The 15,241-nt window shown below is 35.1% G+C and overlaps 1 protein-coding gene across 14 annotated transcripts in view; it reads right to left on the reverse strand.

Moving 5' to 3' along the window:
- Positions 1-15,241, reverse strand: part of ERC1 (ELKS/RAB6-interacting/CAST family member 1) — a 558,216-nt gene that overhangs the window by 449,299 nt on the left and 93,676 nt on the right. For all 14 annotated transcript variants that reach the window (XR_009356580.1, XM_059184416.1, XM_059184418.1 and 11 more), the window contains one exon: positions 10,711-11,127. Coding sequence is in view for 13 of the 14 variants with exons in the window: in XM_059184416.1 (XP_059040399.1) it covers positions 10,711-11,127 (417 nt within the window). In the remaining variant the exon portion in view is untranslated. The remainder of the gene's footprint in view (positions 1-10,710; positions 11,128-15,241) is intronic.

The raw sequence follows: 15,241 nt of genomic DNA on the forward strand, positions 1-15,241 counted from the left end.
TCAATCTATATCTTGAATTATTCTACTTCACTGCATTTCCAGTTCAGCTGAACCCTAGATTACTATGACAGCCATTAGTTTCCTTCTACTTCCTCTGTCCATTCTCAAGAGAGCAACAGGGTAATCTCCATAGAGCATCAACAAATTAAACAGTTTAGTCTTCTCTGATTCCTTCAATGAATTTCCCATTTACTTTTCACTCTCTACAAAATCAACATGATCTAACCATAATGGATAGAAGACTGGCCCTCCTGTTGTGAGCTATTTTAAAATTAGATAAAATGCACAAAGTAACTTTTCAGACATTGGAAAACAAGCGCATAGGTCTATGATCCTTTGAAAGAAGAGAATCAAATATCGATGGCCCAGGCTTGCTATTCAGTATGAGAAACAAGGAGAGGAAGCCCATACAGAAAACAAGTCATACACAACTCAGAAGACAGATGAAAGAAAAGACTCCTAAGACAGTGGAAATTCTGCAGAGCAGAATATCACAGAGAAGGAAGCTAGCCATAAAAGCAGCAATATCTAATCTGACACAGGTCCCCCTGAGTCTCATTGTTCTCTGGCCAAACACTAAGTGTATGTGCACAAGGCAAGACTCCACAATGTCAGACAAAGAACAATTACTAGCGACAGAACAACTACCAGAGAGCTATGAGTTGAGCAACTACCTCAACTCACATGGGGCTGGGGAAAATTCTAGTTACAAATGGCCAAAGTAAGGAGAACATCAGAAGCTTTTCGTAGAGACACCAGAAAGGCCAAGTCTGGGTGCCTGGGTGGCTAAGTGGGCTGGACCGCTGCCTTCAGCTCAGGTCATGATTTCAAGAGTCCTGGGATCAAGTCCCGCATCCCGCTCTCTGCTCAGCAGCGAGCCTGCTTCCCTCTCTTTCTCTCTGCCTGCCTCTGCCTACTTGTGATCTCTGTCAAATAAATAAATAAAATCTTAAAAAAAAAAAAAAAGAAAGAAAGGCCAAGTCTTAGAAGTAAAGCTAATTTAGCCCTGAAAGAGGAAAGGCTATCTATGTCAGCCCTAACAAAATTTAAAAGCAAATCTTCTAAAGATCAAGCCAATCCACAATTAATTTTCACAAGGCAAAACACTTCATTAAGGAAGAGAGTAAAATCCAGAACACACTAATCCAGGACAAAATCTCAAACGCATTAGTTCAGGCAACAACATTCTCTCAGTTACATTAAAACAGCAACCTCATCCACTTCCTCTTGAGCCTCCAGTTTGTCCACATTTTATCTATTCTCCACACTGAAAGCAAGATGATCAACTGGGCACAGAGCAGATATTTAATAATATTATTCAATAAAATGAGTGCAAACCTTTAAAAAGTATAAATAAAAATAAAATGAATCCTGCTAACTGTAAATTATCTTCATCTATTAATAAAATTCTATAACATATACTTTACATTTTTCATTTGGTATTTCTGTAACAACTTGAAAATATTAAAACTGCCTTTCTTTGAAATACCTCACAATTCAGATAGTGAACTAATTTTATCTGACTTCTTTCCTACTACCTCGTTCCAACTAAGGTAGATCTCCAAATGTCTTAAGGTTAAATGATAATAATTTTATTTTAAATGCTAATAAGCACATAAGCAAAACAGAAAACAGAAATCCATTTGAACAAAAAAAATCCTCCTTTGCTAAAGAACTAGGATGCATTTTAAATCACTCAAAGACACAAAGTTTTACCATTAAGACACTTCTAAACCTATCACTTGTAACAAATTTCCATTCAAAGGCCTGCACATTAAAACTCACTATGAACATGTCTTCCAGTCAGTGAGCTGATAAACTCCCCTTTCCCACTGAGTACATCAAGCCTCTGACTCATGCACTGTTAAATAAAGAGAGAAGACTGGAAATAGAAATGAATGTACTGTTCAAATAAATATAGGAACTAGAATTTTTTTTTTTTTTTGCTAGTCCTATTTCACTCCTTTGGCTTGAAATTTTTCTTTCAAAAACAATTAACGTACAGGTAGGATTATCTGGATCTTGTTATACTGTCAACTATGGTAGACAACAGAAAAGGTGTTCTTTTTTCTGCCATTAATTTACCAAGGAATAATGAAGAGTTCGAGTTAGAAAACAAGCAAGTTAGGAATTCTCATATTTTTCTCTTTTTAGTAGTTTCTTTTAAAAAGTAAGTTAACTTTTACTTATACAACTGAGAGAAAGGAGTATTTGTGAATGAAAAGTAGTACTTATGTCTGAAATTTCTTTTTTTTCAAGTTTCAGGTTTCAGACCCCAGCACCCTTGGTTCAAGGGTAGAAGTTCCAGATTGCTTGTGAGATCCCTTCACAGATTCAATCCTCCACACAAGTTCTGGGTTTACTGTACTCAAAACAGAGGAGACAGGAATAAAGAAGATGTGGAGAATAAGCAGAAAGAATCCTCCTGGTTGTCTGTGTCAGAAACCATTAGACCTTAACCCTTTACCACCTCTAATAATGGCATTACTCTGAGAGAATCTGATCTTCTTGTCAAATTTTGAAATGGGCATAAATGACACAAGGAAAAGGGGAGGAATAAGTTGATTAAGGTATGCAACTGTCCATATTTTCCAAAATCACTCACAAAGCAGCAAACTTGACTTTTTTTATTCTTTTTTTAAATTTAATTCTTTTTAATTCTTCTAATTTTTTTATTTTTTAATTCTTTTTTAAATTTTTTAAATTCTTCCTATGTTTTGTCTATTGTTTCTACTTTTTCTCTTATTTTTTTTTCCCTCATATCTTCTCTATTTCTACCTTACAACTGCTAATGGCAAAAACAGGCATTCTTCAGATATACCAGTTAAATTCAGAATTCTTAGCCTAGAACCTGGTCAAATATTAGTACTTTTAAGCTCAAACATTTCTGTAAATCCCAACATGCTAACAAGGTTTGTTGATTGAAATATTACAAATACAAAAACTAGCATGAATATAATAATGTTTTAAAACAAATTTATATTTTATTTACCACAACAGCATCTACATTTCTAAAATTCAGAGCATATATAGGTATGAAATATTTATTTGTCCTAAAGATAATGTTTGGTATGCATATGGAATGAAGAGCCAAAAAATTCCATAGCCAACTTAGCTATGTTCTGCCAAACGACTGAGAACCCAAACTTGGGTCTCACACTTTGGTATATAACTCTATTACCAATAAAGCTTGTTAAAACTCTTATGCCCAAGTCCCCAAGACAAGTCCTGTGGTTCAACATTTGTTCAATAAATGTCTTCATTTTTCTATCAATCAAAGGAAAAGAATTACAGGAAACAATATAAGATCTAATAATAAATGCCCATAAAAATGTAATTTCAGTACAAAAAAAATAATGCTTAATTTAAATTTTTTTTTCTTCTTTGGCTCTTATTTAGGAGAATTATTTACCTCTTAGCTACAGGATCATTTTTATAAACAAAATGGAAAACTAATCACAAATGCTACTGGATATGAATGCCATTTTAATGTTATAGTACTTCATCAAATTTAAGATGCCGTTCATTGTAGTACATATCACTGTTTTATGTAATGGAAAGAAAGGGAGGAAATGCCTCCAAATAAATTATGACACAAAGCTTTATCATTCAAAATTTGTATTTTATACTGACTGTAAGAGTTCTTTTACTTTTTCCAAGATTAACTATATATCATTTTGAACTATTTTTGTAGCTTTCCCCTTGCCAGTAACTTTGTTTTCAATGTCAATTCTCTACATAATATAACCGATGACATATAGATCAACAATTAAAGTTAACATGTGAAATACCAACAATGCTCACACCCTCAACTAAAGTGGTAACAAAAGGAACAGGTACGACTGTGAATAATGAACAGGCAAACAAATCCAGCAGGACTACTGCCTCGCGGACAGACTGTAAGACGCCATCAAGGGTAAGACTTAACTCAATTCCATATTATTAAAGTATGAAAAACCGTGAGTCTTATAATTGATGAAATATTAATTTTTTTTAAAGATGGACAAAGTCCAATAAATAACAAAACCTATGGATATCTTGGTGTTGCCAACTCACAATTCTTTTGACTTTCTTAATCCACTAGTAATAGAACATGCAATGGCCATTTCAAGTTGCCACTCACCTAACCCAGATTAGAGCTGTTAAGTTCTTTATTAGACTTCCCTGCCCCATGCATTCTCAACACAACCAGAGTAAATTCTAAAAGGCAAACCAGATCTTTTTTTTTTTTTAAGATTTTATTTGACAGAGAGATACAGTGAGAGGGAACACAAGCAGGGAGAGTGGGAGAAGGAGAACCAGGCTTCCTGCTGAGCAGAAAGCCCGATGTGGGGCTTGATCCCAAGACCCTGAAATCATGACCTGAGCCAAAGGCAGACGCTTAACAACTAAGCCACCCAGGTGCCAAGCAGACCAGATCTTAACAATCCCTTGATTAAACATTGGAATGAACTCTTCTTGCACTTTAAATATAACAACTGCATTTCCTGCAAGGATCATAAAGCCAAGTACTTTGTCTTCTAGGATAGTTTTGCTCATTGCTATTTCCCTGCTTTGCACAAGGTTAGTGCCCAGTAAATATCTGATGAATGAAAGGAATGTATTTGGCCCTAGCTACCTCTTCAACCTGTCATCTGATGCCAGCCTTCACCTTAAACAATTTTGCCTTCTAGCCATCTTGTTCCCTCAAAATTCCTTCCCATCAGGCCTTTTGAAACTGTTAACCTTTCTTCAGGAAATGATTTTATCCAAATGCTCAGCAAGATTTTCTCCTTATCTTTCTTCAGATCTCCCTTAAGGGGCACCTCCTCAAAGATGCTTATCCTGTTTACAGAAATCCCCTCCCCCAACATAATTAGACATCACCCAATCATGTAGTTTATCTTGTAATTATCAGTTTACTGTCTCCCATCAGATTTCTAAATTCTAGGAGGGCCAAGACCACATATGCTGACATGAAAAATGGATACCCCATGACCATCCCAGGATCTAATACATATCAGAGACTCAACAGAATAAATGAGAAAGGAAAAGTGGTACCAAGGGCCTTTAGCCTCTTATTGTTTTAGAAGCAATCTTTATATATTAACCTAGCCATATATTACAAAGCTTTACCCCAAATTATCATTTTAACTTTTGTTAACTGTATTTTCTAGTTTACACAAATTTAATTCTTTAAGTAAAGGTTTCCGCTATGGCAATAAAAGATTCTTTCCTATCTCAAGACTATATAAAAAATTTTTTACTTATATTTTCTTCTAGTATTTTTATTTAAAAAAAAAAAAAGTAGCTCTTTATTTCATCCAGAATTTGATATCATGATGTAATTGTTTTCCAAATGAATGGCCACTATTTCAAAACATCTATCATGTACTGAAAACTACATTATTTCTAAATTCTATTCTGTTTCATTGATTTAGCTATCTATTGCTATGCCAATACCACACATTTTAATAACACAGGGTTTCAAATACATGCATCATGATCTGTTTAAGTAAGTGTTCTTGCACTGTTCTTGCAAATAAACTACATCTGTAGGGCATCTTTCAAAATCATTCCCATTGTGATTACATTGAATTTACAGATTTAGGGTAAAGTAACATCTTTATATTACTATTCCCATCAATACTGTAATGAAAATTTAGCCATTTCCTTTCCATTACCATTACTGATATTATTTATTCCATTTTCTTATCTAATTGCACCCCCTAACACTTCCAAAATAATGTTAAATACTGATGAACAAACACAACCATCTCTGACCACTTTCTAACTTCAATGGGCATTTCTAGTATGTCACAGTAAGCTGGATGATGGCTATTAGTTTCAAATATGTTTATAATATACATTTATTATGTTATTATTTATTTAAATCTTACCATAAAAGTAACATTCAATCCTTATTTTTAGTTCATTTTGTTCCATTTTCAATGAAAATACTTGTAACATTTTATCTAATATCTTTGAGACAGCTATCAAATACCACAAGGTTCTCTTTTCCTTTTACCTAATACAAACTATAACTATGTATGAGTCATTCTGCCATTCCTGGAATAAACCCCTTCTGATCAGAATATCATTTTTATTTATCACTTTTATTTATCATTTTATCATATTGCTGATTCTATCTGCTAATATTTTATTTATAATATGTATAACTGAACTCAGAAGCAAAACTAACTTTGGGGCTTAACTTGTTTTCAAACCTTCATCAGGTGTTAGTACCCAGTGGTCACACCAGGAGGGAAAAAAACTCAAAATGGTATCCTATATATAAGTTCCAGGTTTAAATTTTTTCCTGCACTTCAACTTACTCAACTAACATTTCTCAAGTATCCACTGTGTGTTTGTTAGACACTGGCAAAATAAAGATTTTTTAAAAACATATATCTTTGGTGGGGCACGTGCTTGGCTCAGTTCCTTAAGCCTACGACTCTTGATTTCAGCTCAGGTCATGATCTCAGGGTTGTGAGACTGAGCCCCAGGTTGGGTTTCCCACTCAGCAAGAAGTCTGCTTGAGGATTCTCTCCCTCTCTCTCTCTCCCTCTGCCCCTCCCCACATGATGTGTGCATGTGTGCACACACGCTCTCTTTCTCTCAAATAAATAAACGAATCTTCAAAGTAAACTTTAAGAAAAAAATGTATCTTTGGGAGCACCTGGCTGGCTCAGTAAGAGGAGCATGGGATTCTTGATCTCAGTGTTGTGGGTTCAGCCACATATTGGGTGTAGAGAGTACTTAAAAATAAAATATTTAGGGGCACCGGGGTAACTTAGTTGGTTACGTGACCAATTCTTGATTTCAACTCAGGTCACAATCTCAAGGTCGTGAGACTGAGCCTTCTGTCAGGCTCTGTGCTCGGCATGGAGCATGCTTAAGATTCTCTCTCTTGCCCTCTGCTCCTCCACCCAGCTTGCAGTCTCTCTCTCAAAAAGAATAAAATAAAATAAAACCTTTTTTTTTTAAATGTATCTTTGGGATGCCTGGGTGGCTCAGTCATTAAGCATCTGCCTTCAGCTCAGGTCATGATCTCAGGGTTCTGGGATCAAGCCCTACATCGGGCTCTCTGCTCAGCAGAAAGCCTGCTTCTCCCTCTCCTGCTCCCCCTGCCTGAGTTCCCACTCTCGCTGTGCCACTCTCTGTCAAATAAATGAATAAATTCTTTAAAATAAAATAAATAAAAAATAGAAAATGTATCTTTGACGCAAAAAAATTAAGTGAATAATGAAGAAACATACATGTAAATATAAATATACTATGACTGATTAATCTACATATATGTATAAAGCTGCACAAGGAAAACATAAAAGAACTGAAATTTGGTCTAAGTCCTGAAGGTAAATAGGAGAAACAGAGAGAACAAGAACTCTAAACATTTCCTTTTTTTTTTTGATATTTGGTTCCAGGGACACCTGGGTGGTTCAGCTGGTTAGGCACCCAGCTCTTGATTTCACTCATGTAAATCTCAGGGTTATGAGATAAAGCCCCACTCAGGGCTTCATGCTCAGCAGGGAGTCTGCTTCTTTCCCTCTCCCTCTAGCCCCCCTAACTCATGCTTGCTCATTCTAAGTAAATAAGTCTTTTGTTTCTGAAGCAATCATTTCCACTTGCTCTTGAGTAATTTTAATTCCCATGACTGTGTCTCCTATAAAATAATGCTGTGACTAAAGGCAACTGGAATTGTGTGTTGGTATGACTGACAAGGCCTATATTTCTTTACATATTATGTACATAAGTTGGACTTAATATTTGTAGAGCTTGTTGTTTGAAAAATCATTCTTAAATTCTTATTTTTTTCTATGAGTTTTTCAAATTTACCATGTTATTAACCGTGTGGCTTTTCACAGTCCTTCACTATTCATTACTTACTAACTTCAAAATTCAAAATTAAATAGGCATAATAAAAAAGAGTGAGATCTTGCAACATAGATGAACCTAGAGGGCATTATGCTAAGTGAAATAAGTGAGAAAAAAACAAATATCACATGACTTTACTTATTCATGGAATCTAGAAAACAAAATAAATGAAAAAACAAGAACCAGAAACAGTCCTATAAATATAGAGAACAAAAGGGGAGATGGGTTGGGAGGGTGGGCAAAATGGGTAAAGGGGAATGGGAGATACAGGTTTCCAGTTATGGAACGAATAATAAGTAACAAGAATAAAAGGTACAGCAGAGGAAAAATAGTCAATGGTATTGTAATAGCATTGTATGGTGACAAATGGCAGCAAATATTGTGGTGAGCAAAGCGCATTATGTATAGACTTGTCACATCACCGTACTGTACACCTGAAAACAACCTAACAACGCATGTCAACTCTACTTCAATTTAAATTTTTTTTAAATAAATAAATATGCAATGGTCGAAATATTCAGAAGAGAAGCCTTAAAAACCTAACATTCGAAATTCATGATGCTGCTGTTGCATGCTGTGTAAGATTACCACAACTTCTCTAACCATGTTCTATGGTCAGGTCATAAAGTAAAGTAAATTGAAAGCAAACTGAAACAAACTCAGGATGTTCCTTGACAAAGCACCTGGTTAACAATTTCCTAAAATATTACAGTCTGATAATCTGAAGAGAATAACGTGTACATAGTTGCCTATTAATCGTTAAGAACATATTAGATGCTGCTGGGAAGATAAGCCGGTGTAATCACTCTGGAAGATAAGAGTACTCAGTTTCAAAAATGTGCACCCACTTTGAGCAAATTCATTTCTAGAAATGTATCCTAAACATAAAAGCCAATGTAGAGAGATATATGGTTAAGGATATTCAGTGAAGCAGTTTTATTATACTGAAAAATTAATATGAAAATAAAATTTTCAGTGGTAAAAAGTATTCAAATAAATGCAATGGAACTTTATAAATTCATCAGAAATTACAGTACTCTACAGGTACCTAACAAAAGAAAAGTGGTCAAAACAAATTATTAAGAAAAGCTGGCAACACTGCATTATGCATACCTGCACTAATACAGCAGCCACTAGCTTCATGTAGACACTTTACATTTGATTAACTAAATTTAATTCTGGATTAATTATATTTAAATAGAATTTAAAATTCAGGTCCTCAGTCAACACATTTCAAGTGCTCAATAGGCACATGTAACTAGTGGCTACTATAACAGAGCAGATACAGAACGTTTCCATTATCACAGAAAGCTGTATTAGACAATACTAATAGATAGTATTCTATCTTTTTCTTAAGAGTTACTTATTTATTTACTTGAGAGAGAAAGAGCACAGAGGGGAAGGGGTAGCGGGAGCGACTCCCAAGCAGACTCCCCAGTGAGCACAGAGCCCAGGGACACAGGCTAAATCCCTCGATCACACAACCCAGAGATCATGACCTGAACCAAAATCAAGAGTCAGATGTTCCAGCAACTGAGCCACCAGGCACCCCTGGTATTCTATCTTTTTCAGAGAAAGAAATGTAGAAGATTCTATACATAATAAAAATGACTACAGGGGCACCTGTGTCACTCAGTTGGTTGGACAACTGCCTTCAGCTCAGGTCATGATTCTGGAGTCCCGGGATCGAGTCCCACATCAGGCTCCCTGCTTAGCAGAGAGACTGCTTCTCCCGCTGACCTCTCTCCTCTCATGCTCTCTCTCCCGCTCTCTCTCTCAAATAAATAAATAAAATCTTTAAAAAAAAAAATGACTAGAAACATATACATAGCAGTTTATCGCTAGGTAATGACACCTGGGGTTTTAAATTTTTGCTAAACTATTTCCTAACCTTACTACAATAATCTAAAGTGAATTTATTGTGTAATAAAATCATGAATTTCCCCTTTATCAAAAATAAAATATGCTCACTGTAAATAAATATTTCAGAATTTTTACAAAAGGAGAAGTCACAGAACTTCAAATTTAGAAGTATCCTTTTGAAGTTGTTATTTTGCCGTTTGGGGAATAGTCCATTTTAAAAATTTCTTTCCTCATACTTCATTCAGACTGGCACTAACACAGTTCTGAGATTTTTTTTTTCCCCCAACCAAATGGCTAAATTCTCTGACCACATGTAGGGAATTATATGTCAATTTTTTAAAATTCATTTATTCTTTCTCAAAATGACTCACTACTTAGAAAAGTGAAAAATTATAATCACAGTGGTCAGCTGAAGTCTGAGTTTTCTCTATAAAAAAATACTGCAGCATGCCTCTATATCATTCTTTCTCACTGTGCTTCCATGGCAGCAAATGATTTTTATTACATATCTTTTACAGCAAAGCAGGTTTCCATGGAAACCACAGGGCAAACATCCATTACTACTGCCAAGGACTATTTATATAAGCACACCTAAACTGAGGTAACCACTTACTTTCTCTTAGTAATATTCTAAAATTAAATAATAGGTACTCTGATTCTGGTTTTGTTGGGTGTGTCTCTATGAACAAATTAAGAGATATGTAACAAAGAAAATTCTGTGCCCCTCTAGCAACAAAATGAGTCTACAGAAATCAAACAGAGGCAGAAAAAGACACAGAAAGTCATCAAGCCAGCGTACATACCAATCAATGCCATCTCATGCAAGAGAGCAAATCAGAATAGAAATCAGTGAAGCACCTAAATAACAAAGAAGAAATTCTCTCCCACTAACTCAATAGAACATGTAAATTTATCAAAGCCAAGATGCTGACTAATCAGGGGGAAAAAGGACCATCAGTAAGTCTTAAGATGGAAAAGGTGGTCACTCACCTCTCTTAACATACTGTTCTCTTTTTCCTTCTGCTCCAAAAGGCTTTCTAGGTGGTGGACATGCATCTCTGCCTCTGCCAGTCGTCTTGTTCTCTCATGGTCTTCTTCAGTAGCCTTAGCAGAAAGTCCTTTGCTCTGCAACATCTCCAGAAGTTTCTTGATGGATTCATCCCGAGCATTTAGGGTTTGCTTCTGAGTCTCAATACGCAGCTCCATTTCCTCCAAAGTCTTTCGAAGAAGGAACAGCTCTTTGGCCTGCCGCTCATGCTCCGCATGTAACCTCTGGAAGTTCTCCTCAGTTAGCTCTGCCACACAGGGTTCACCAGTCCTACCGCTACTGTCTTGCTGAAACAGCTGGTTGAGGTCCCTCTGGATCCGCAATTCATCCTGAAGAGCCTGGATTGTCATTTGCATGTGCTAGAAGCAAGACAAAAAAGAAAACTCCAAATCAGCTTTCCTCCTCAAGAAAAAAAAAAGCAGACTGGGGAAGTCAGGAAGTAGCTACCATGGCTCTCAGAACCCCAAATTCAATAAATTCTGTTTTTTTACATTGTCTCAAAAAAAAAAAAAAATGATTGTGATAATCTATAAAGTCTCAGTAATTTAACATGTGTTTATTCCCAACAGGAAAGAGGACAGCTCCTCACTTTGCATGAGCCATAACAAAATAAAGAGATTGTTCAAAATCAGTAGGAGGTATTACAGAGAACCAAAGGGGAGGGGAGAGAAAGGGGAAATCTACAGGAATACAAACACATCATACAAAAGTTTCATCAAAAAGAGTGCCTGACTGGCTCAGTCAGATGAGCATGCAATGCTTGATTTTGGCTCAGTCTGCTTGAGATTCCCTCCCTCTGTCTCTCCCGCAATGCTCAGGCACTCTCTCTCTCTCAAATAAATTAATTAATTAAAAATGAAAAGTTTTAGGACCGCTGGGTGGCTCAGTGGTTAAGTACCTGCCTTTGGCTCAGGTCATCATCCAGGGTCCTAGGATTGAGCCCCATGTTGGGATTCATGCTCAGCAAAAAGCCTGCTTCTCCCTTTCCCTCTCTCTCTCCCCTTGCTTGTGTTCCCTCTCTCACTGTCTCTCTGTCAAATAAATAAATAAAATCTTTTCAATTAATTAATTTTTAAAAATTAAAAAAATTGAAAACTTTTTTAAAGTTTCACCAAAAAATACAAAGGATATCAAAACACAAAATGACTATTAATAAGTTAAATTCACATATTAAATAATTAATAATAAACAATAATTAAATAATAAAATATATAATAAAATAATAATTGTGTGTATTTATATAAATTAATTATATTAATTAAAAATAAATAATAAAATAAAGTAAAAATTAAATTAAATCTTAAATAAGTTTTAAATAATAGTAAACAATAACTAACATTTTTAGAATCATATTTTTAGAAATGAAGAAACAGTAATAACAAAATCACTCCTTGTATTGAAGGTATTTAAGGAATGGCAGTATGCCACAGTGGAAAGAACACTAACCCACAATAAGAGACATGAGTTTTAGCGCCAGCTCTCACACTAACTGCTATGCAATTGTGGACACAATGCCACTTTCAGCCTTTCAGACCCTTCATATTTAAAAATAAATAAGGATTTAAATACCTGCACCCTCTTTTCACAGAGTTAACAGTACCGTGGTAATCTTTGTAAGTTTATATTTTAAAACACAGGCTGTTAAAAGATTTTGGCAGACTGCAAAATACCAATGTAGTAAGTATCTCGAAGAAATGATCTGGCAAGGGTACAAAGGTGTACACAGGAAGATATTCATTCTTGTTTATAAAGTGACAAAATTAGAAACAACCTAAATAGATTTAATTAACAGGTGATGAGCTAAAGTAAATGAGAAATGTCCACACAATACCGATATTTACTGATTAAAAACTATGATCACAATATATTGTTTAAAAGTATAAAAAAGCTGACTACACAATACCAAGTATAGGATGATCTCAATTCTAATTTTCAAAAGAGCATATCAAACATGGAGAGAAAAGTCTAAAAGGATATATAAGCAATTGCCAATGACTATCACAGGTATGGACAGCTTCTACATTTTTTTCATACTTTTCTATACTATCTAACCATGTGATCCTTTTGTAATTAAAAAAACAAAAACAAAAACAAAACAAAACAAAAACCCTTTTAACCTAAAACCAAGAGAAACAGACTTCAGAGATGTCTGCTTGGGTACAGAATACCATCTATGTTCAATTTGCTACCACTTTGTTAAAAGGGAGAGAGTAATATTTACTATAAATAAAATATTCATAAAAAATAAAAATATTTCTGGAAAGTCACACGAGAAATAATTTTTTTTTTTAGAGGGTGCCTGGGTGATTCAGTTGGTTGGGCATCCAACTCTAGATTCCACCTGAGGTCATGATCTCAGGGTCATGAGATCAAGCCCTGTACCCTGCTCTCTGCTCACCATGGAGCCTGCTTGAGTTTCTCTCCCCACTCTGCCTTTCCCTCTCATTCTCTCTATAATTAAAAAAAAAAAAAAAGGAAGAAAGAAAGTAAAACTAGAATAGTTGAGGGACACCTTGTAAGAATCCTTTACTAGAAATGTATTGTATTCCTCTTAAAAATTTTTTTACCTGAAGTATAATATAATTGACATTGGATTTTTTTTAGTAACAGTCTTACTGAAATACAATTCACATACCATAAAGTTCACCAGTTTTAAGTACATAATTCAGTCATTTTTAGCATATAAAAAGTTGTACCTGGAACACTATCCGTTCTAGAACACTTCCATCACCCCTTGGAGAAATCCCATCCCAATTATGCATTCGCATCCCATCTCCTCTCCTCCCAACCATCCTCTTGAATTTGAACAGATGTTCTACTCACTCAAAAATTAAATTTTAAAGAAGTTTATATTTTATACTTAAAAAAGAATGAAATTCTGATGCATGGTACAACATGGATGAAATCTAAATAAATCAGTCACAAAAGACAAATATATGATTCCACTTACATGAAGTATCTAGAGTAGTCAAATTTATAAATGCAGGAAGTAGAAGAATGGCTGCCAGGGCCTGGGGTTTGGGGAGGGATGGGGAGTCACTGCTGAATAGGTACACAGATTCAATTTTACAGGATGAAAAGAGTTCTGGAGGTGGATGGTAATAATGTTTGCATAACATAATGTACTTTATGCCACTGAACTTGCAAAATAGTTAAGATGGTAAATGTTTCGGGGCATCTGGTGGCTCAGTTGGTAAGCATCTCCCTTCAGCTCGGGTCACAATCCCAAGAGTCCTGGGATCGAGCCCTGCACCAGGCTCCCTGCTCAGTGGGGAGCCTGCTTCTCCCTCTCCCTCTGCCTGCCGCTCCCCTTGTTTGTACTTTCTCTGTCAAATAAATAAAAACTTAAAAAAAAAAAAAAGATGGTAAATATAAGGTGTATTTTATAACAATAAAGAAAATGAGGAAAGATGATGTCTGCCATAAAATTCCAATGTATGGATATGGAAATAATTTATTTATGACTACTGATAAACATTTGGGTTGGTTCTCAGTTTACACTATTACAACTGGCACCTTCATATGTTTGTCTTTGTACATGTATCCAATTTTTTCCTAGGGATAAATTCTCAAAGGTAGAATTGCTTAACTGGGAGGATATGCAATTATAATTTTGATATATATTAAAATTATCTCTAAAAGGGTCTGTACACATTTAAACTTAACACCAAACCATATCTGGAGTGGCCATTTCCCACACATTTTAAAACTCTGGGCATTTTCTTTCTTTTACTGGCATTTCTTCAATTACAAGCATGGCTGAATATCTAGCCACATATCTACTGGCACCTTGCAGTCCTTCCTTTGTGACTCATCTATTCTTGTTCTTTGCCCATTTTGTTATTTTCCTAAGTGGATTAAATAACCTTCGCCTGCTGTGTATGTTACAAATATTTTTTCCAAGGTTGTCATTTTTCTTTTAACAATGTTTATGATGAGTATTATAGAGAATTTATTCATTTATTTAGTGCAAACATACAAACTGTTTCTTTCATAGTTTCTGGTTTTGCTATTATGCTTGGCGAGTAGTGAATTTTCAATTCTGATAATCTTCAAACTTCTGAAAAGCACTGCTTTTTTCTTACCAAGAACAGAATTATCAGATATTTTAATTCAGGAACAGGATTTCTTTAAATGCATTTAACTGTCAGCATCACCCTGTAAAGATTCTTAACAACTGTAGAGTTCCAAAATCCTTAGTAAAAAGATATGTCAAAATGCTAATTCTCTGAAGTCTAGGATCAATTCTAGTTTCCTTCTTTACCCCTGGAAATAAAAAAAACCCAGAAAAAGTCTGAGTGAATTTATCCCAAAGAGAAATATCAAAAGTAAAATTCAACAATGAAACTGATTTCTAGGTACAACTGTTCCTCGTTTTTTTGGACATTCATCACTATTCAAGTCAGGAGAAACAGACGTTGACCAGAATAGCTTTTGGTCTCACATATACTTTACCACTTGTGTTTATATCTA

This window comes from Mustela lutreola, chromosome 8, assembly GCF_030435805.1.
Source record: "Mustela lutreola isolate mMusLut2 chromosome 8, mMusLut2.pri, whole genome shotgun sequence".
NCBI lineage: Eukaryota > Metazoa > Chordata > Mammalia > Carnivora > Mustelidae > Mustela > Mustela lutreola.